Source organism: Notechis scutatus, chromosome 6 (assembly GCF_049901735.1).
Source record: "Notechis scutatus isolate UNSWTSFEM ecotype Mainland chromosome 6, rNotScu1.2, whole genome shotgun sequence".
In the NCBI taxonomy this organism is placed as follows: domain Eukaryota; kingdom Metazoa; phylum Chordata; class Lepidosauria; order Squamata; family Elapidae; genus Notechis; species Notechis scutatus.
In genome coordinates this window covers 54,699,524-54,720,222 of record NC_142014.1, presented here as the reverse complement: position 1 = coordinate 54,720,222, position 20,699 = coordinate 54,699,524, and the positions used below count along the sequence as shown (strand labels likewise).

At 38.0% G+C, this 20,699-nt stretch overlaps 1 protein-coding gene across 1 annotated transcript in view; it reads left to right on the top strand.

Moving 5' to 3' along the window:
• Positions 1–18,720, top strand: part of CYTH4 (cytohesin 4) — a 32,786-nt gene extending 14,066 nt beyond the window's left edge. Inside the window, exons 5-13 of the mRNA XM_026693284.2 lie at positions 1,386–1,504; positions 1,631–1,711; positions 2,923–3,035; positions 4,537–4,685; positions 7,723–7,834; positions 9,285–9,361; positions 10,848–10,919; positions 15,324–15,478; positions 16,258–18,720. Coding sequence (XP_026549069.1) covers positions 1,386–1,504; positions 1,631–1,711; positions 2,923–3,035; positions 4,537–4,685; positions 7,723–7,834; positions 9,285–9,361; positions 10,848–10,919; positions 15,324–15,478; positions 16,258–16,330 — 951 coding nt within the window. The 3' untranslated portion in view covers positions 16,331–18,720. The remainder of the gene's footprint in view (positions 1–1,385; positions 1,505–1,630; positions 1,712–2,922; positions 3,036–4,536; positions 4,686–7,722; positions 7,835–9,284; positions 9,362–10,847; positions 10,920–15,323; positions 15,479–16,257) is intronic.
• Positions 18,721–20,699: the final 1,979 nt, after the last annotated feature.

Sequence of the window (20,699 nt, the reverse complement as noted above, 5' to 3'; positions counted from 1 at the left end):
TTTCTTTTTTAGATGTAATTATCTCTGTGCATTCCACTAACTGTAACATATTGTGAATTGCACTTCACACTGAATGATTTCTTTCTGATACTTTCAGTGTAATTACTTCCTTTTACTAACAACACTACAGTCAAAAGTGACCATTCAATCATTAAATGGTAGTTAGAATCTTAATAGAAAAGCAGCTACCTACATTACTACATTGGGGTAAAGGTGTGCTGAATACGAACAAGGCCTTTAAGAAAAAACATGGAGGACAATTTGATAGGATGATTGATATCCATTGTGTTTTATTAGTTGCATTTTTATTTCTGATTGATTTGTAGGTTATTAAAGAACCTACCTATGCAAAACTAGTTCAACTAGAAAATATGTCCAGCCCTATTTAAAATCCCTCTTCTTCAAATAAGAATGTGTGTGTAAACACTAAAACATCGACACTGAGAACCATTTCCCACTTACCTTCACATTGAGGAGTGCTATCGTAAACACAGCTGCAAGTTGAAGACAGTTGAACATGTTGAAAAATAAAATAAGGAACTGGTGGAACAAAATATTTTCACTTAATTGATGCAATTAATTAAGGAAGTTACATGTGCATGAAAGAGATTCCTATGGTTATGATGTCACCACAGAGAAATATCTTGAAGAATCTCAGTTCTGATTCCCCAAAATCAGAGGACCTAAAGCAGAGCTCCAGAATCCATCTATACTTTGCTTACTAGGAACATATGGCCCAACTGTTGTAAGTTAATTTTGAGAAAGAAAACTGTTGGAAATCTTAAAATACACAGAGAAGAAATTATTAGCCAGTTATACAACCTATTATCTCTTTCTATTGGCAACTGTATATTCCTGAGACTTGAGATAATGGATAATTCATGGCTTAAAATAAATTCAGGTCATAAAACAAAGAACATAGAATAACAGGTTTGAAAGGGACCTTAGAGGTCCTCTAGTCCAACCTTCTGCTCATTTAGGAGAATTTCCATTGGTCCAGACAAGTGGTTGTCCAATCTCTTCTTGAAAACTTTCAGTGATGGAGCATCCACAACTTCTAGAACCCTAGCCACTCTTTTGTATGACAGCCCCTCAGTACTGTAAGACAGTTATCATGACCCTCCTAATCCTTCTCTTTGATAGGCACTTATCATCTTTGTTGCTGTTCTCTGCACACTTTCTAGAGCCTCAACATCGTTTTTGTATTGTGCAATCAGAACTGGAACTGGTAGTATTTAACTAGAACCAGTTGAGCTAAGTTGCCCACATAAAACAATAACTATCACTCATTGCTATAGTCCCTTATTTTACATGTTCTTGTTTGCTTCTTGGAACCAATAGTCCATCCACAGTGAACTCATCGGATCCTCTATTTTCCCAAACAGGGTATTCAATATCTGGTTGAGCACAAGGTACTCTCCTTGAATGCACAAGAAATTGCTAAATTTCTTTACCAGGGAGAAGGACTCAATAAAACAGCCATAGGAGATTACCTAGGACAAAGGTAAGTGAATTGTCAGTGAATAAACACAACTATGTTTCACTTCTGGCCTTCAGGTCACAGGGGAAAATATGCTTGGGGGTGGGAAAAAAATCCATGTATCTCATCTTGCTCTTGTTCTCCTGCCAGGGATCCACTGAATCTCCAGATTCTCCAGGCTTTTGTAGAATGTCACCAGTTTGGCAATCTCAATCTTGTTCAAGCACTACGGTAAGTTCCAAAACATGCAAACTAACTCAAAGATTGAGACTAGGTGCTAGGTACTAAACTAATCAAGGAGAGAAGCAGCCTAGAACTAAGGAGAAATTTTCCAACAGTGGGAACAATTAATCAGTGGAACAGTTTGCTTTCAAAAGTGGTGGGTGCTCCACCACTGGAGGCTTTTAAGAAGAGTCTGGACAATCACTTGTTTTGAATAGTTCAGGGTCTCCTGCTTGAGCAGGGGGTTGGACTAGAAGACCTTTAAGGCCCCTTCTAACATTGTTATTCTATGGCTCTCTTTTGATCTTGATGCTCATCTTCCTTCTCTAGAGGGGAACCAGTTGAGATGCTGCCAATGTGAATCAAATGGATAAATTCTCTCATGCACTTAAGTGGTTTCTGTTCCACTTCTATGCATATAGATAGATAAATAGAGAGAGAGGGGAGGGGGGAGGGAGGAAGGGAAGGAGGGAGAGGGAGAGAGAGATACTTTCCAGCCTTGTTATGCTAAACCAGTAAGGATTCAAGACTCTGCCACTGTGAAAAATGATTCTGAATTTGTGAAATGGAAGAGAAATCCATCCAATAGTTTAGCACTTGGCTGCGCTCACACAAGATGGTTACTGAGCTTGTATCATAACTTGAACCAGAAACTATCCAAATGTCTCAAGTTCACAAAATAAGTAACTAAGCCACAAAAACTAACCTAGCTTTTAGTATACTGTGGAAATGTAGCTTCTAGAATCTAGACTCATCTGAACTGGTTATGCATCCAAGATGAACATAGCTGCTTTGTAGAAAGAAAATCCTAGGTCATGAATGTGAAGCCACAATTATAACTCTAGCTTCATTTTTTTGCAAAAAGAAAGGATTGTCCTCTTCATCTCAACTAAGTCAAAAGATCTATACAATTAATAAAATCAGATGAAAAACATTACCCAAAATAGTAGAATTGTTAATTTAATTATTAATCCCAATTTTAAGACCACCTAACTCCTCAGTGACTCTGGGCAGCTTATATATTTAACAAAAAAAAAAAAAAAATGCATATAAAAGTGAAAATGTCTCACCAGAAAAACAAAACTGGAGCTAACTAAAAAGAGTTCCAACAACCAACCTTTACCAAGGCCTAGGAGGAATGAAGTTGTACACATTTCTATTTTCCAGGAAAAACATTGCCATTTTCTGATAGAAGATTCTGAAGATAATTTTCTTTACAGGCAGTTTCTGTGGAGCTTCCGTTTGCCTGGAGAGGCCCAGAAGATTGACCGTATGATGGAAGCTTTTGCCAATTGGTATTGTCAGTGTAACCCAGGCATTTTTCAGTCAACAGGTGAATGGATGGATGGAGATATTTATTTAGGATCCTAAAACACTAGTCCTAATAGCGTGGATAGAGATGCCTGTCTGATTTCAATCTGAGCTTCAAATCAATGGGTCTATACTATTTCTGTATTATCTACTAACTTCAGTTAATGTATATTTTCTACACTGCCTTTCAACTCATTGAGTGGCTTAGTGGCTTAAAAGATGCTGGAGAAGGTCTATACTCCAGTGATTCAAGTCCTACCCCTGGGGGATAGGCTGAGTTCTCATCACTTGCCTCAGCTTCTGCAACCTACTGCATTTCCCAAAAAATAAGATCTGGTCTTATTTTCTTTTGAGCTACAAAATAAGCACTAGGGCTTACTTTCGGAGGAGGTCTCATTCTTTGGAATGCCACTGTCGCAAGGTGGGGGTGGTGGAGCTGCCCCATGGGCCCCACACCAGCTTACCTCAGGGTTCCCGCAGCCAGGCCATTCCTGCCGTGGCAACTGCCTTGCCTCATGGTGCCAGCCCACTTATTTCGGCACTGGTGCAGCAATAATGCAGGAGGCTGAGTAATGTGTTGGTGCCTCAAGGTGAGGCAATTGTTGGGGTGTGAATGGCCTGGCTGTGGGTGTCCTGAGGTAAGCTGGTGTGGGGCGCATGGGGCATCTTCGCCACCCCCACCTTGCGACGGTAACAGTTTTCCATGTTTTGCTGTACGCTTAATGCTGCAGTGTGCATGATGTCATGCTGGCCACATAATCCACAGAAATGTCTTTGAACAGTGATGGCTCAATGACTTAAAGAAATGGAAATGAGCACCATTCCTAAGGTACTCTATGACCAGTGGAGCAAAACTCAAAAAGATTCCTTTAACTTTACCTTACTTTCAACTTATTGTTAGGGGAGTAAATAAAAGTAACAAAGAAGATAAGGATAACACTGATCAAATCCTGATAAGTATTAACATGGACAAGTGTGCTTTGCACCCCTAAAATAAAAAGGACTTCCTGAAAATTATAAAAGCCATTAAGGATCTAAACAAATAGGTGCCAAGCTGGGCAGAGAATATCTGAGATAGCACAATACCTTTGAAAAGGGTTAGAACATACTGTTACTGTTTTACTTATTTAATTTATTATGGATGCAGCTCCAGAAGACTCTGGGCTGTTTTACTTAAGCTTTTTTTACTGTCTTTCTGGTATAGTAGCCCCAATATTTTTATTGCACTGACCCAGAAATAAAATATCAATGTGTGTACAAAATGAGGCTGTCACAAAAACATGTAGCCCAGACTTGCCTTTGTGATGACAAATGTTTTGGAGAAAATTGTTACCAGATGAGGTGTCAAGGTAAGTCCCTGACTCTAAAAGGCCTCATTAGGTATCATCTTGCTAATTGAATTTATATATATTTGAATATATATATTCAAATTGAATATTGAATATATATATATTTGAATATATATATATATATTTCAGAAACCCACTATTGTCAGCTACTAACTCTACATTTTTCTTTGCCAGATGCCTGCTACATCCTTTCATTCTCAGTCATCATGTTGAATACCAGTCTTCACAATCCAAATGTCAAAGATAAGCCGCCATTTGAGCGTTTCATGTCCATGAACAGAGGGATCAATAATGGAGCAGATCTTCAAGAAGTGCTTTTAAAGGTAATGTTAAAAAAAACAAAACTAAAATGTCATCTGTTTTACTGATATGAACACACCTTTTCTAATTTCTGGTGGTATTAAGGATTGTGTGCACTTCAGAAATTCATTTATTTCCAGCATACTCATAGGATAGAGTGATAGGAGAGTTTGCTTAATTGTATCTATAAATAGCATTGTTTGCTAAGGAAAAACAAATTACTGTGAGCCTATTAGACATACACTGTCATAGGTCTAAAGAAGATGCACTAATTGCCAAGTACCCCAAAGAACTAGATTTGTTTTGCATTCACAGTTTGTAGACCAGTTTGGCATATTTTAATTACATTAAATCCTAACAACAACGAAGGGAGTATGTGAGATGAGACACAAAAGGAAATCATCATATATTCAAGTAAAGAATTCCATCTAGATGATCTTACTTTTTTCAAACTTGGTTAGATTTGGATGGAACATTAAGAAAGTACAAGGGTGTAGGCTAGATAAGGATTTTTTTAAAAAAAAAAAAAAAAAAAACCTTAGAAAAATAAATGTCAAACCACTTCTGAATTGTTGCTAAGAAGATGACATGGATGTGTCTATGTAATAACTAGGATCGGTAGTTTGTGGTACTGTTTGTATTTATTCTACGATCCCTAAACTAGATAGAGATATTCAAATTGTAGTGTGTTGATCAAATATATGAAAGATAAATAGAATCATACTGGGTGGCCATAAATGAACATGCCCACTAGCAATGCTCTTCACAGTTATGTTTTATTAAACATTTGTATGCATATAGGCCTCCTTACATTAATAGGAACTCTTGATTATCACAGTCATATCTTCATTTATATATGACCTTTCACTTTTCTACTGAATGTGGGCGACTGTTGGAATTATACAGTCTTTTTCATTTTTCTTCTTGCAGTGCTTAGGTTCTTAAATAGGGTTTCATAGCATGTTTTATTTATACTATAGAGCTACTTGTATTTTCCGTAAAAGTTTGCAAATTTGTACAAATTCAGTGTTGGCTTTCAAAAATTATCTTGAAACACTTCTATGTAACTTTGCATAAAGGTAAAGGTTCCCCTCGCACATACATGCTAGTCGTTTCCAGCTCTAGGGGATGGTGCTCATCTCCGTTACAAAGCCCAAGAGCTAGCACTGTCTGAAGACGTCTCCATGGTCCTGTGGCCAGCATGACTAAATGCTGAAGGTGCACAGAATGCTGTTACCAAAGTGGTCCCTATTTTTCTACTTGCATTTTTACATGCTTTCGAACTGCTAGGTTGGTAGAAGCTGGGACAAGTAATGGGAGCTCACTCCATTATGTGGTGCTAGGGATTCGAACTGCCAAACTGCCAACCTTTCTGATTGACAAGCTCAGCATCTTAGCCACTGAGCTACCGCGACCCTTTGCAACTTTGTATAGAAATCTGAAATTACCTTGTGAGTAAAAGCGGAGCTTTCTGAGTGAGCAATTTCAGGAAGTTGCAGGGACATTACATAATATATGACATCATATTCCAGTAGTCCAATGTTATTACTTCATTGGGTGAGAAATCACTTTTAAAAACCCTGGAAACCTAGCAATAAGTTACATGCATATACACAGAACTTATGGTACTCCCAGATTTAAGAAAATGCTGTAAAATGGAAATCCACTTCCTGAGCATATTTGTGTGTGCTTATCTTTGGGTCATTTTTTTCCCCTGATGATTGACTGGCCAAGTTCTTGCAGTTTTCTTGGCAAGATTTCAGAAGTGGTTTGCCATTGTGTGCTTCCTATGGCTATGAGAGAGTGACTGGCCCAAAATCACCAAACTGACTTTGTGCTTAGACAATCTCCTGATTTCTAGCCTGATACCAAATTGGCTCTGGAGCATAGAGTGAGTTAATTTTCAGTAGTGATGAAATGCTCTTTTCTTTCACTTTCCATCCATTTGTTTCAACTTACTTATTAGGACTAAGTTGGTGGGGCTTATGTGTGATTCACAGCATATGCTTTAGGATTGTGGTTTCCAATTAGATTGAGAGGAATGGCAGGAAAAAATAAGTTTCATTGCAGGAAGTCACACACACACACACACACACACACACACACACACACAGAGAGAGAGAGAGAGAGAGAGAGAGAGAGAAATGATAGAATGAAGTGGTTTAACTAATTTCTTTCATTTTTTTAGAAAACTGCAAAACCTATATCTATCTCATTTTGATGAATGAAGAAGTTTGTTTAGATTCCATTGTATCAGTAGTAATACTAAATGTCTGATGATTCATTCAAAACTGTATGTGTACTCACACAACTATATTACATATGTTTAGGGACTCAGGTTGCTTTGGTCTATATCAGGGGTGTCGAACTCGATTTCATTGAGGGCCACATCAGGGTTGTGTTTGACCTTGTGGGGGGTGGGTACGGGTGTGTGGCTATGGGGCCTGGCCAGCTTGATGGCACTCGAGGCCCTGTTTTCAGCCATGATGGCCTTCTGCACCACTCTGCCAGCGAAAACGGAGCCTGGCGGGGCTGCGCGCAGCCCGCATGAGCTCTGTTTTTGGCCACAACAGCCTTGTGCAGCCCTCTGCCAGTGGAAACAGAGCCAAACACGGAGTCAAAACATGGCCAAACACGGAGTCTGGGAGGGCCACACATGGCCCTTCCGAGGTCCATTTTTGCTAGCAGAAGCACCGCGGGCCGGTCCTTCGCTGTTTCAAGGGCAGCACTGTGGGCCAGATCTAAGCACCCTGAAGATCGGATTTGGCCTGTGGGCCTTGAGTTTGACACCCCTGGTCTATAGGGTTAATCTTAAGAAAGTGCAAATTTGCCAGTTAATAACAGAAAGGACTGTCTATTGAAAGGACTGGTTTGAGATCTACTCAAGGTCCAGACCAATAAAAAGGAACAGATGGCATAGGAAGGGAGAGATTCTACCTGAGATCTCAAATCAGGAGGCCTATCAACTGCTCCAAAGAAATAAATACATTGACCTGGTAAATCGAACATTAAAACTCATCAGGATTTTTCCTTGCTTTCTCTTCTCCTTTTCCCTGGCAGAATTTATTTGAGAGTATCAAAAACGAACCCTTCTCCATCCCAGAGGACGACGGAAATGATCTCACCCACACTTTCTTCAACCCAAGCCGGGAAGGCTGGCTCCTCAAGCTAGGTAACCTGCTTGTAATTTGCTAATAAGGGGGGAAAAAACCTTGTTCCTCAACTTCTACTCAAATTTAAGTCTTTTTTTTTTCAAGGAAAAGGGTTGTAGCAGAGGACTGCAGCAGCAGCAGAAGGCAGCCAGCCAGCCAGCCAGCCTTCAGCTATGGGGCGAGAATGACCCCTGGTGTTTGGCTCTGGTATATATTTCTCTAGAGACTCCTGCAGATGACACAAAGCCCTAACAGAGTGGCTGATTTTTTGCTCCTCACTCGGCCTGGGTAACTTGACTGGCGTCATTTAATGGGCTGGAGGAAAGCCACCTGAAGGGCCAGTTGCTTCAAAGAATGCTGGGGACACTTTTTCAAAGGATAAATTGAAAGCTATGTAGCTATGTTGACAGGCGTTCCAAGCCTGCATAATAAACAGAATTTATGAACGGGAGATTGGAACCGGAATTGTCAAGAACCAGTAATTTAACCAATAATTTGTACAGCAGCCCACCATTCAAAGACAGATGATTTAATGAAATGCTCTTTTCTTTCCTTTCTCTTCCATATACTTTGTTTCACTAATTCATCAACCTGCTTGTTAGGATTAAGGCGGTGAGGCTTACTTCTGATTAACAGTGCATTCTTCTGCCAGGCTGCTCTTTGAAGTTCTCCTCTGTGCTCTTTAAAGGTATAAATCAAAAGCCATAAAGAAAGAATAAAATATTTTGGCTCCAATTGAATCAAATCCAATAAGCTTCCTGGGGCAAAGTCCCAATTTTTACCTAAACATCATCTATTCCTTCTTCCTTCACCAAGAAGCCAAGCAATACTGTGAAACCTTTGCCATTCCATGACTTGTTTTAAAGGGAAAGAAATGTACAGGAAGCCCTAGACTTATTACCATAAGTCAGAATTTCTGTGGCCAAACAAAATGGTTGCCAAGAACTGACCTATTTCATGACCTTTTTTGCCATGGTTAAACAAATCACTACAGTTGTTAAATGAATCCAGCTTCCCCCATTGATTATGCCTGTCAAAAGCTGTCTGTAAATCTTATGATGATAATCACACAACCCTGGGATGCTGCAACTGTCATTAATGCCTCCTTAAAATGTTTTAATTTTTTAAAAACCTTTTAATTCTAACTTTTTAAAATTGTATATACTGTTTTGTATTCCCATGTTTTATTATGCACTGCTCAGAGTCCTTCTCTGAGGGAGATGGATGGTTCAGAAATGTGAAAAACAAACAAACAGACAAACAAACTGGTACTTAACTTTTGATGTTTTGATGAAGTTTCTGACCTCTGGCTGTACTAGCTACAGCAAATATTGTTTGTTCATTAATTCATATTGAGATATATAGTACCTCACATTTTATGGATTTATGAAAAGAAGCTTTGAGAGAGAGAATCTCTCTCTCTCTCAAAAAAAAATCTAATTAGCTCATCTCATTCTTTTTTTGTTGCAGGAGGCAGAGTGAAGACCTGGAAACGCCGCTGGTTCATTCTGACGGATAATTGCCTCTACTATTTTGAATACACCTCGGTAAGAGCATCGTCAGGGATCATCTTCAGTGTATAAGATTTTTTGGCTAGAAATTAGAGCTTTCTGAATCAGAAAGTTGTCCAAGTTCCACGTTGACTGCTCTGTTGAGCCATAACTGTATTCAGGAAGAGCATGGAGAAAAGCCAACTACCGGCTGATATATCCAAGCAGGAGTCTTCCAGCTTTATGTTCTTCCACATTACCACACCTCAGGTTTGGTAATGCTTGGTTCACTACTTCTGGTTGTAGAGGTAAGCAATCAACATGAGAAAAAATTGATGAAAGGATGCAGAATCCTTCGTGACATTGAGATCATGGTTTCAATTCATGGCGAAGTGAATGAATATCTGTGTTCTGATCCAGCTCCCCAAACAAGACAAACCCTTTGAAGTTAACTCAAAGATTCCTTTATTGGGAGCACCAGCAACCCCGGCAAAAAGTTTATTTCCAACTGCAGGCTAACAAGTCTGTCCAGCTGGAAGATGAATAGTTGTCTGCCACATCTATTCATCTCCACCCCGCTGCCTTTTATCCCCAGAGCTAGATGGGTCTTCGCTAGCAGCAGCGGCTCTTCCTTCTCAAGGATCGGCCCATGGATTTCCACTACTCTCCTCTCATCTGCCTTCTGTGCATCCACGCATCAGGCACTGGGCCCAGCTGTTCCTCCTCTTCCTCATCAGCCATTTCCAGACCTGGGGGCTGTTGACTCTCCATCTGAGGGCTGACGGATGGCCCAGGCTCCGCCTCTGTCTCTCCCTCTCTCTGTGCCAGCTCCATTCCCTCTTCCCCCTCAGAGCTCTCAGGTTGCCTTGATGCTGACCCTGACTCCCACGCCACCATCTCCTCTGATTCAGCTGCTGGAGGGGCTGGCAGCTGACAGGCCACAAGAATCTTATTGCATTTGCAGATGGCTCTGTAGCTCTCCAAAATTATATGGGGGAGTATATATCACCTGCCGATCATATTCTCATTACTTTGTCTTTCTGGAATGAATTCTTCCCCTGATTCCTTTCTAAAGCAGAAGTTGTATGACTTGGTTTGTCTTTCCTTGGTGTAGGGATGTGTGTGTGTATGTGTGTGTTTGTGTATGTGTGCATGTATGTATGTATATGTAAATGTATATGGATATAGCATGTGTATATGTCTGTTATGTATGTGTATGAATAGATATACACTTTCTTTTGAGAGCAAGCAACAAATTTTCATTTTTAATGTGTGCTAGTGTGCTTACAGTAAAAAATGACAGTAAAGGTTAGTCTTAATCTTAATTCCAAAGTCTTAAGAAATTATTATTTTGCTTCCCATTTCAGCTGTAAGGCTTTTTCTAAGATGAAACTTTTTTTTTTGCTGAACTGGAATCCCATGCCAGAAAAAGGATTAAGTCTTCTATCAGGCATCTTGAAATGGAGACTTAAGATTTACCTTAATTTCACTGATATTATGTGCACACTAGGAGAATTCACTTATGATTTCTGTTGTTTATTAGGACAAAGAGCCTCTAGGGATTATCCCACTGGAAAACCTATCAGTTCGACCAGTAGATGATCTCAAGAAACCAGTAAGTCATTGCCATTAGGTTTGTATGTTTTACAAATTGTGCTAAAATTGTGCTAATTGTGCTAGATTGTGCTAGATTGTGCTAAAATAAGTTAATTTTTGCTTTAGTGTATTGCAGGAACAGTTTGATTAGATGCAGCCATAGCACCTTTTATATTTTTATTATAATTTTGTGTTTTAACTGCTGTTAATTTATTATTATGTTTTTATCACAGAAAATAAAAATATAATCAATATATAACAAATATACAAAAGGTATGTGAGAACATGTTAAATACATGTTTTATTTGTTTGGCTATAGCTTGATATGGAAATTCAGCAATTATGTTTTATTATTCCATGTTTACAATTTAGGGTGTTATGTGAACCATTTAATTCTGACTGAATTGTTAAGAATTCGCTTGCTTGCTTTTTTTGCTTAAATCCCCCTCTGCCCACACACACACACACACACACACACACACACACACACACAGAGAGAGAGACAAACACCTTTCTTCTTTAGAAGTTAGTCATGATCATGAAGTTTATGGAATCCAGTCCCTAAATTCCCTCTGTTCCTGTGTTATACATTGTTGATTTAGGATTCCAATGTATCATAGATAGAAATAACATGTTGCACTGCAGAGCATTTCAATTCAGGCTTCAGGCTATTTCTCTATTCAAGCATCCTCAATCTGGGGGCAAGATTGCCTCTCAGGACATCTCTTTGGGATTGGATTATAATAACTCATCTGCAAACTCCAGCATGGTTGGTCAGACTGGAAATTCCAGGGTTTATAATTTCAGAATGGAGGTTAACAAAACTGGAAACTGGTCATGAATTTCTTAAAGGTATCTTTCTCCCATAAGGCCTTTTCCTCTGTAATTTCTTTGCTCCAAATCCCACCAAAGAAATGTATATTTCAGGATTGAAAACAAAGCAATATGAATCTCAAGATCTCAAATTCTTTACCTTTTTGTACACATACTTTTTTATTAAAGGATTCCAATTTTTAAAAGTGTTTACCTTTATGTTGTTAAGTTCAAACAAATCTATTTTCCACATGAAAAATTCACTGTAATTAATTCCAAAATCATACAAATTTAACTGGACTCTTAATCCTTCTAATATGCAGCTGCCAAAAAAAGCCAATGCAGTCCTAGGTTGCATCAATAGAGGGACAGCTTCAAGATCACAAGAAAAGATAGCACTGCTCTATACTGTGAGGCCACACTAGGAATATTGCATCCAGTTCTGATTGCCATGATAGAAACAAAGACCCTAGACAGAGCAACAAAGTGATATGCAGTTTGGAGGCTAAACTGGCCAAATGAGGAGTTAAGGGAAGTAGGTAAGGTAAAGGTTCCTGTCGCGTCGAGCGATCGGTCTGTTGTTTCGATCTTCCGGCTTGTCGCTGAATCCCTTTCAGAAAGCAATTTAGTGAGACCTCGCAAGGGTGAGGTTTAGCGGAGCCCTCGCAAGGGCGAAGTTTAGCGTAACCCTAGCAAGGGTGAGTGCGAAGCACAAAGAAAAAAAGACACGAAACAAATGATTTCTTCAGGTGAGGCAGCACATCGCGCCTGGGGCAGATGGAATTGTCCCGGCGGCCCCGATTGCTTTACGCTGTCCTCTTTTATTGTGCTGAATAAAAGAAGGGGGTGCAGGGGGATAGCAGGAAGACAAAGAAGTTACAAAGTTAATCATTGAAACCAGGCTACGTGATACAAGTAACGAACTTTGTGACTGATACTTTCAGGCAAACATGTCTTAATACTGAATACACATCTTTTAGCTGACACAGACTTCTGAAGTTAATCCTGTCAGCTTCTTTCCTGTCAGCTCAGTGGAATTTGCCCTGAGAGGTATACGTGTTAAGCAAGATTTGTTCTATGGAAAAATACTAAGGCAGAATAGCCACAGGTTCCCCTCGCACATACGTGCTAGTTGTTTCCAGCTCTAGGAGGCGGTGCTCATCTCAGTTACAAAGTTGAAGAGTTAGCGGTGTCCGAAGACATCTCCGTGGTCATGTGGCCAGCGTGACTAAATGACAAAGGCACACAGAACGCTGTCACCTTCCCACCAAAGTGATCCCTATTTTTCTACTTGCATTTTTATATGCTTTCGAACTGCTAGGTTGGCAGAAGCTGGGACAAGTAACGGGAGCTCAGTCCGTTACATGGCGCTAGGGATTTGAACTGCCGAACTGCCGACCTTTCTGATCAACAAGCTCAGCAATTTAGCCTAATGAAGAGAAGGATTAGGGATGACATGATAAAGAACTTTCAGTACTTTAGGGCCAGTCACAGAGAAGAAGTGATTAGTCTTATTCTCCAAAGTACCCTGAGGGCAGAGCAAGAAGCAATGGGTAGAAGAGAGAGATCCAACCTGGAACTAAAGATAAATTTCCTGACAGTGAGACCAATTATTCAATGGAACAGCTTGCTTCCTGGAATTGCGGATGCTTCATTGCTGGAGGTTTTCAAGAAAAGATTGGCCATCCATTTGTCTGAGGCTCTCCTGCCTTAGCAGGGGTTTAGACTAGAAAACCTCCAAGGTCCCTTCCAGCCTTAAGATGACTCTATGCTTCTGTGTTTCTTCTTTTTGTGGAGCTGCCTTTAGTCCACCATTTCCTCATCTGGAAGTCCAATTTTATGGCTTTTTTTTTACAAGTCTACCAAGCATGATAAATACAACCCTTTTAAAACTAAAGCCCTCTTGCAACCAGTTATTCTCTTGAATTCATTTTATATTCTCCATGCTCTTGTTTGAACAGCTCTCAAAAGGTTAACAATTTCTCTCTACCTGCTGTTTCTTTCTTATGAAATGCTTCTTGTGCTAAGACCCATAAAGGCATTTATAGGCACAGTCTGGGTTTATATTTATTCCATATTTTTAATATGGAGCTTCTAAGATAATGTTTTGTGAAATCTACATTAAAATTGTCTTTCAAAAGATAAGAAGAAGCCCTTTATTTCAATGTTTGGACTCATCAAGGACCCAAGATACAGCCTTCACAGAGGTCAGGATGATCTCATCAGAAAACTTCACTGGAGAAAAAACTAATACCAGATCAGAAGCCAGTTTCCTTCCTTGTCTCCTAGTGTACATGTCATAATGGAAGGGAGAGGAAATGTCATCAATTATACATAATGCCATATGCCATGCTGGAAAATTATTAAAGGAGTAGACCAAGTTAAAGCAGCTAAACTGCTCTACAAATCTGATATCAGATCTTTTAACTTCTTGCATATCATTTGAGTGGATAATCCTAATGAGACTAAATGGCTGATTCTTGCCAAGAACCAGCTAAGTATGATCAAAAACAGATTCCTGGCCAGTATTTTCCTTTAATTAAACAGCTGACACTATGCCAAGCCTGCACATGCTGGGAGTTGCTTAAAAAAAAAAAAATCAGCATAAGATTGGGTGGTAGAGCATAGATATATTCCCAGATCACAAGCATTCTGAAGATCTGGGGTTTAAGTGAAACCTTAACTATGGCTTTTTCCAGAAAACCAGTTTTTCTGTATCCCAAATCTTCAGAATCTAATTAAAAATGGACTAAACATTGGATCTGGGCTGTTTTTATTATTTCCAGATCTATTCAGATAAGTATCCAATGAATATGGGCTTATTTATATGTTGATGCCTTATCCTTCTATCCCTTCACTCTCTGGTTTGGTTACTTTCTTATTTTCACCAAATCAAAAACCAAGGTTAGAAAACAGGAACAAAACCTAATGTCTATTACTGGTCTGCAAAATACGCAAGTACCATAGTTTGCCGGTCCAGCAGTAATCAATTGATCTATTTAAGATGCTTATTTTCTGCTTTTCCTTGTATGGTCTCAGGTGGCTAATACAAGAATGGTAAAATGCAATTAAAAACATCAAATGACTAATGGAAGGGAAAGAAAGCATGGGAGGAAAACAGAGAAGGGAAAGTACTCGGGCAGAGGACTCTTTCATGTAATATCTTCCATGATTTAGCATTTTATTGGAATTGAATCTAATTAGCTCCCAATATCCTCTTATAATGTACATTGTAAAATAAATGTTGGTACTTTATGGATGGGGGTGGTCTAGGAACTATGCTGCATCATTTGGAGAAATGTAAAATTCTAATTTTGTAAGATAATAATTGCAATAACTAACTGCACTCCATTCTGCATATTAGTCCATACGTGGCAGACTAGATGAAACCAGTTGAATACATAAATCCACATGTAAATGAAATAAGTGTGCAAAAAGCATCCTCTTCCAGTTGTATTGGATTAGCAGCCCTATCATCCCTAGCTATCCCGGTCAAAGTAAATGAAAGTCCTTTAGGATCTGCAGCACAAAAGAGATGTGCACATCCATATCAGATATTGGAGAGAGTAATATTGTTGATTCTCACTACTTTCCACATTTTTCCTCTCAGAATTGCTTTGAGCTCTTCAATGCAACCTGCAAGGGGCAGAAGATCAAAGCTTGCAAGACTGATGGGGATGGAAGGGTGGTTGAAGGCAAGCACCAATCCTATAAGATCTCTGCAGCCTCCAAGGAGGACCGTGACCTATGGATTGAAGCCATACAGTAAGGAGAAAAGGCTGTCATTCTATGATGGAACTATGACATAGAAAAGGAGAGAAATGTTCAGTAATAAGGAATATCATAATAATTTTAGTAGGGCCTTAACAGAGGCACCTATCATTTTATGAAACTGTTCTTCTGTGAGATATTGCATTTGAAATTATTGTATTATTCTGCCTCTGGTGTTTTGACTTCCTATGCAATCATCAAGTAAGAAACATGCATGCATTAACCACCTGACTTCATTTACTTTTGAGGTCTCCCCTACCCCTCAAATGATGACACAAAATGGATAGTTTTGGTGATGAAAGTTGCCAAGGAATGAGAAGTGATAGAAAGCAACATTGTGAGAAATCATTTCATCCTATAAATCAAAGAAAAGAGAGTACTGGCAAATATTTTAAATACTGATAAAAATATCAACTTCATTACCAAAAACTGGGAGGGAACAATGTTTTATATTCTTTTCAGCTATACTATTTTCCTTATTTCCTACTTTCCTTGCCATGATCATTCTAAGTATGAAAAAAAGCTCTCTAAACCCACTATCCAACTTTTTAACCACCAAGGTTCCCTAGAAAGAATATGAAAGCCTTTGTCAAGCCCACCTGCCTGTATAATTTTATTGACACATTACCTCTAAGCATGGAAGGTAGCTATCACATGGCCTGTTGCTTTTCCCAGCTTTAAGCTTAAAGTTTCCCTTGTGTTTTGTGAAGGAGGGAATCAGTGCTTTGCTAACAGCCAAATCTTAATATTGTTTCTATTTTGCTTTATTTTAGAACCAGCATCACTAGAGATCCCTTCTATGACCTGGTTGCTGCTCGTAAGAAAAAAGTTACCAGCAAAAAATGAACCTTCTGGCTTGTACCACCTTGTTCAGTGGATGATTAACATCAAGAAAATATTTCTTTGAAGTCTGTAATGTCAATATTCCTCAACCATCTCTGAGACAGACAAGCAAATGAAAGGATGATCAGTGGCCTGCTTCCATTCTCCAGAGTCAAAGTATGCAGAATCAGAAACTGGGACAGGAATTCTTTCTGTACAGAAAACAAGTATGGGTTTCTGAGTAAATGGAGCAGGATATACTTGTGTGAGTGTGACTAGGTATGGATGTGGGAAACCAGGAAATGGTTTCAACAGTATTTTTATACTTGTAAGACTAGATTTTTCTACATTGACACCTGCCTCCTCTGACTCACTGACTTGAGGTTTCTTGAATAATGATGCTATCTGAGATAAATTTACTTGGAATAATAGGATGAAGGACAAAGTGAACTAACAAACTCAAGGGATGCTATGAAACCTGGCCAGAATAAACACATATTACTGTGTGGTTGAGTTTGGCAAATGGCTGGTTTGGACCTGGAATTATTGCCAAGTTGATGGTAATACTGAATGTCAGTCTTTTTACGACAGAACCTTCCAGCCAAAGTTAGGCTCTAAACAATAATCAATGCAATGAGTTTTTAGTTCTTATATTCTTTGAATTGGCTGGTTCATCAGTGCTGGAACAGTTGAAAAGTGTGTTTACAGATGGATATTTGTTTACTTCTCTTCTCCTCTGAAATATTCATTAGCCTAGAGGATCAAAAGTTAGGTTTTTTGTTTTTTGTTTGCTATGGAAGACTTACATTCAAACTCCATCTTGACAATAGTGATCATGGGAAAATCGTTTCCGTCTCCTCTGAATTTTTCATCTATACAATGAGTTCTGTAAAATAATAAAATTTGTTTAATGTGGTTATGAAGAACGGCATTGTTGTAAGAATGATGCCTGCATGCAAATGAGTAGTACAATATTTTGTTTAAGGAGATGTAAAGAGTTGCTTGTTATTAAAATACACTCCCATATGCACACTTAGCCAGAATTCGGGTGTGTTGTTTTCCACACTGATTCAAACAGATGGAGAATTAACTGTTTTTCTTTTCAAATGAAAAAAATGAAAAACATCTTGAGGCCTTTTACACTTGTGGTTTTGTTTTTATTTTATCAAGATAAAACAGAAGCAGGAGGTATGTTATATGTCTCTGCTGCTTTTCTTTTTTCTTATGAATTCCACTATACAATTTGGAAAAATGCCCAATATTTGTTACATGTGAAAAGTCTTAAATTCATCAAATGGTAACCCTATTCAAAGACAGAAAATTCAGTCAAGGTCCAGCTTGGATGACCCAACAAATAATTTGGTATAAGATAGATTCTAGTATTAACATTGATAGGTTTGGAAGCTGATGACACTCAGGGATATAGAAGATGTACTCATATTCAGAATAAGGAATATACACAGCACAAAAATTATCCAAGTCAATTTTGAGTCTTATCAGCACTCCTAAAGCATATTGCTTGATCTAATTCACTACAAAGATCCAATCTGACTTTAATCCATGATCTTAAATGGATTTTGAGAAAAGAGAGCTCAATACAATCTTGTATAGAGATTGCATAGTATGTATAGTTCTAGTATATGGAAGAAACGTGCTTGTTTTAATTGTTACAGAATAAAATGAGATTTGTGCGAAAGCTATACATGTAGTGGATGAATGAAATACAGCCACTATCGAAAGAATTCATATAAGGGGATTGAATTAATAGCCTTTAAATTTGGCTTCTCTATTTAGAAAAGTGCCTACAATTTTGTCATTTTAGAAATAGAATAATAACCTCTCTGGCTAGATACATCCCTAATCCTCAGATAGGTTGAAAGGTATTTTGCAAAGAGAAGGGTGCTCTGAGGAACCCAGAGGTGCTTTTTCAAAAGGCAACTGGACTTTCTTTTTCCTTGAAGATGTTTTGCTTCTCGCCCAAGAAGCTTCTTCAGAACTGAAGAAGCTTCTTGGATGAGAAGGGAAATGTCTTCAAGGAAAAACAAAGCCCAGTTGCCTTTTGAAAAAGCACTTTTGAGACAACCATGAGCTGGGTGACTGAGAATCTCCATAGACACCATTGAAGAATGGTGATGCCCTTTCTGAATGTAGTAGAGGTGATTTGGGGGGGGATTAAGGTAAAAGTATAAGACATGAACCCATCATGGGTTAGTTTATGCATAGCTGAAAGTATCAGACAGCAATGAGGGGACAAACAATGAATACCATCTGCTGGCCAGTGAGTGAAATATTTATCTGAATTTGAATATTTTAGAGAATGAATATGCAATGCAGTGTATGATTCAGAAACTTTGGATACAGTGTAATACAGGAAGAATGGGAGAATATGTGGACAAAAGCTCTAAAATTTACACAAAATTAAAATTTAAAAGAAAAAATTTATAAGATGATGTACTGTTAGTATTTAACACCAGATAAGTTGTCAAGAATGTATAAAGGTATTTCAAATGAATGGAAATGTAAAGGTAAAGAAGGGGCCTTTTATCATTTATGGTGAGCATGTGATAAAGCAAAGAAATATTGGAGTAGGATTCACATCTTAATACAGGAGATTCTCAAAGTGAATATAAAGATAAAACCAGAAACTTTTATTCTGGGTTTAATGGAAAAAGACTTGGGGGGGGTGGACTGGAACTTTGATGTTATATATGTTGACGACAGCAAGATTACTTTATGCACAAAAATGGAAGGATACTTTGATTCCTATAATGGATTAATGGTTCCAAAAGTGTATGGAGTTAACAGAGATGGCCAAATTGACTGCTTTGATTAAAGAAAAAAAATACAATTACTTTTGTTTCTTCTTGGAAATCACTTACAGACTTTGTGCTTGAGGTAGAAAAAAAATGAAACTTTGATTTTGGGTTTTACCAATTAATAGGTTTGTTGTTGTAGAAATTGCTTGTTTATAATATTATTATTTTAAAAGTTGAGGTTTGATATTACTATCTTATTTTATTGAACCAAAAGGAGTTGGAAGTCAATGCCTTCTCTTTCTTCTTTCCCCTTGCCCTACAGTTTTCCCTTCCACTTTTCCTCCCCTATTTTCCTACTATTTTCTTTTATATTTTTTGTATTATATATTATAAACTAATAAAAATTTGAAAAGCATAAACATTTTTTTTAAAAAATAACATTTTATACCTACCTAGTTTACAAACATTTCACAACTTGTTTTTTAAGATCACAGATGTGGGCAATGCTAGCATGTATAGTGTGATCCTTTGGCTTAATTTCTCATGTTAAAATTGGAGATACATGAATTGACTTCCCTAGATTATTGGGAATATGCATAATAGAAAGACTGTGACGTTAACAAGCAACTCCAAACAAATGATAGATAATATTGAATATAATCAAGGTTTGATGCTGGTAGCAATTCCACAGCTATGCTATATGAAGTATATAAAGGGTACTTTTTTGGAATAATATCATTAGTAGTAGCACTGACTTATTATTCAATAATTCTGAAATAAAGTCTGAAAATGTGTGAATATCAGAGTAGAAATAATTAAAGATTTATTGATGCCAATCTATGTACAATCACTTTCTGTTCTAGCACCCTCTGTTTTAACTAATATATAATCTGTTCCAGTTTCTATTGTTGTATTTACTTGTTACTTGAATTATTTATACATTATTGTTCTTATGACTTAATTAGATTACTTTGTCTTTATAATTGCAGTGATTACCTTGTCCTGTAAGTACTATATTATACTGTACTATAAATTAGTTTTTAAACAAACATTTAGGGCAAAATTCAGGCTGTGGTGACTTCTGCATTTCTTTGCTGTTCTTTAAGCTGGGCAAGACAAAACAATCCAAAAGAGGAATTGTGGGTGCTATTTGCATAATGTATAGATGGTAGCTAAATTTAGACGGTGGATTAATTATGTGCATGGTGATTATAATAATGAATTACAGCTAGGAAACCAACAACTCCTTTTTTCTTGCATATGGATAAGCAGTGACTATTCCATGTCTTGCTTTTCCTTTTTGCAGATAATCTCACCTCTTTCATCTCCAGTTGTGGTTATTCTTTCTCTCTTTTCTTCCTGAAGAGGGCTCTGTGCACAAGGAAATTCAGACACCAAGTTCTTTTTCTTCTGTTTGGCACTGCAACAGGGCAGGTGAATTAATTCCAACAGGCACAGTGAATAGATATTAGAGTCAAATCACGTGCAAGCACAGGAGATGAATGTGAAGGTTTTTCTTGAATGAGGCTCCTGTGTTGCTCTTCCTTTTTGCTAATGGTGACAATCCTCCAAGGAGTTTGCTTATTTATTTATTTAGTTAGTTAGTTGACTAGCATGTATCATACATCTCCCCATAG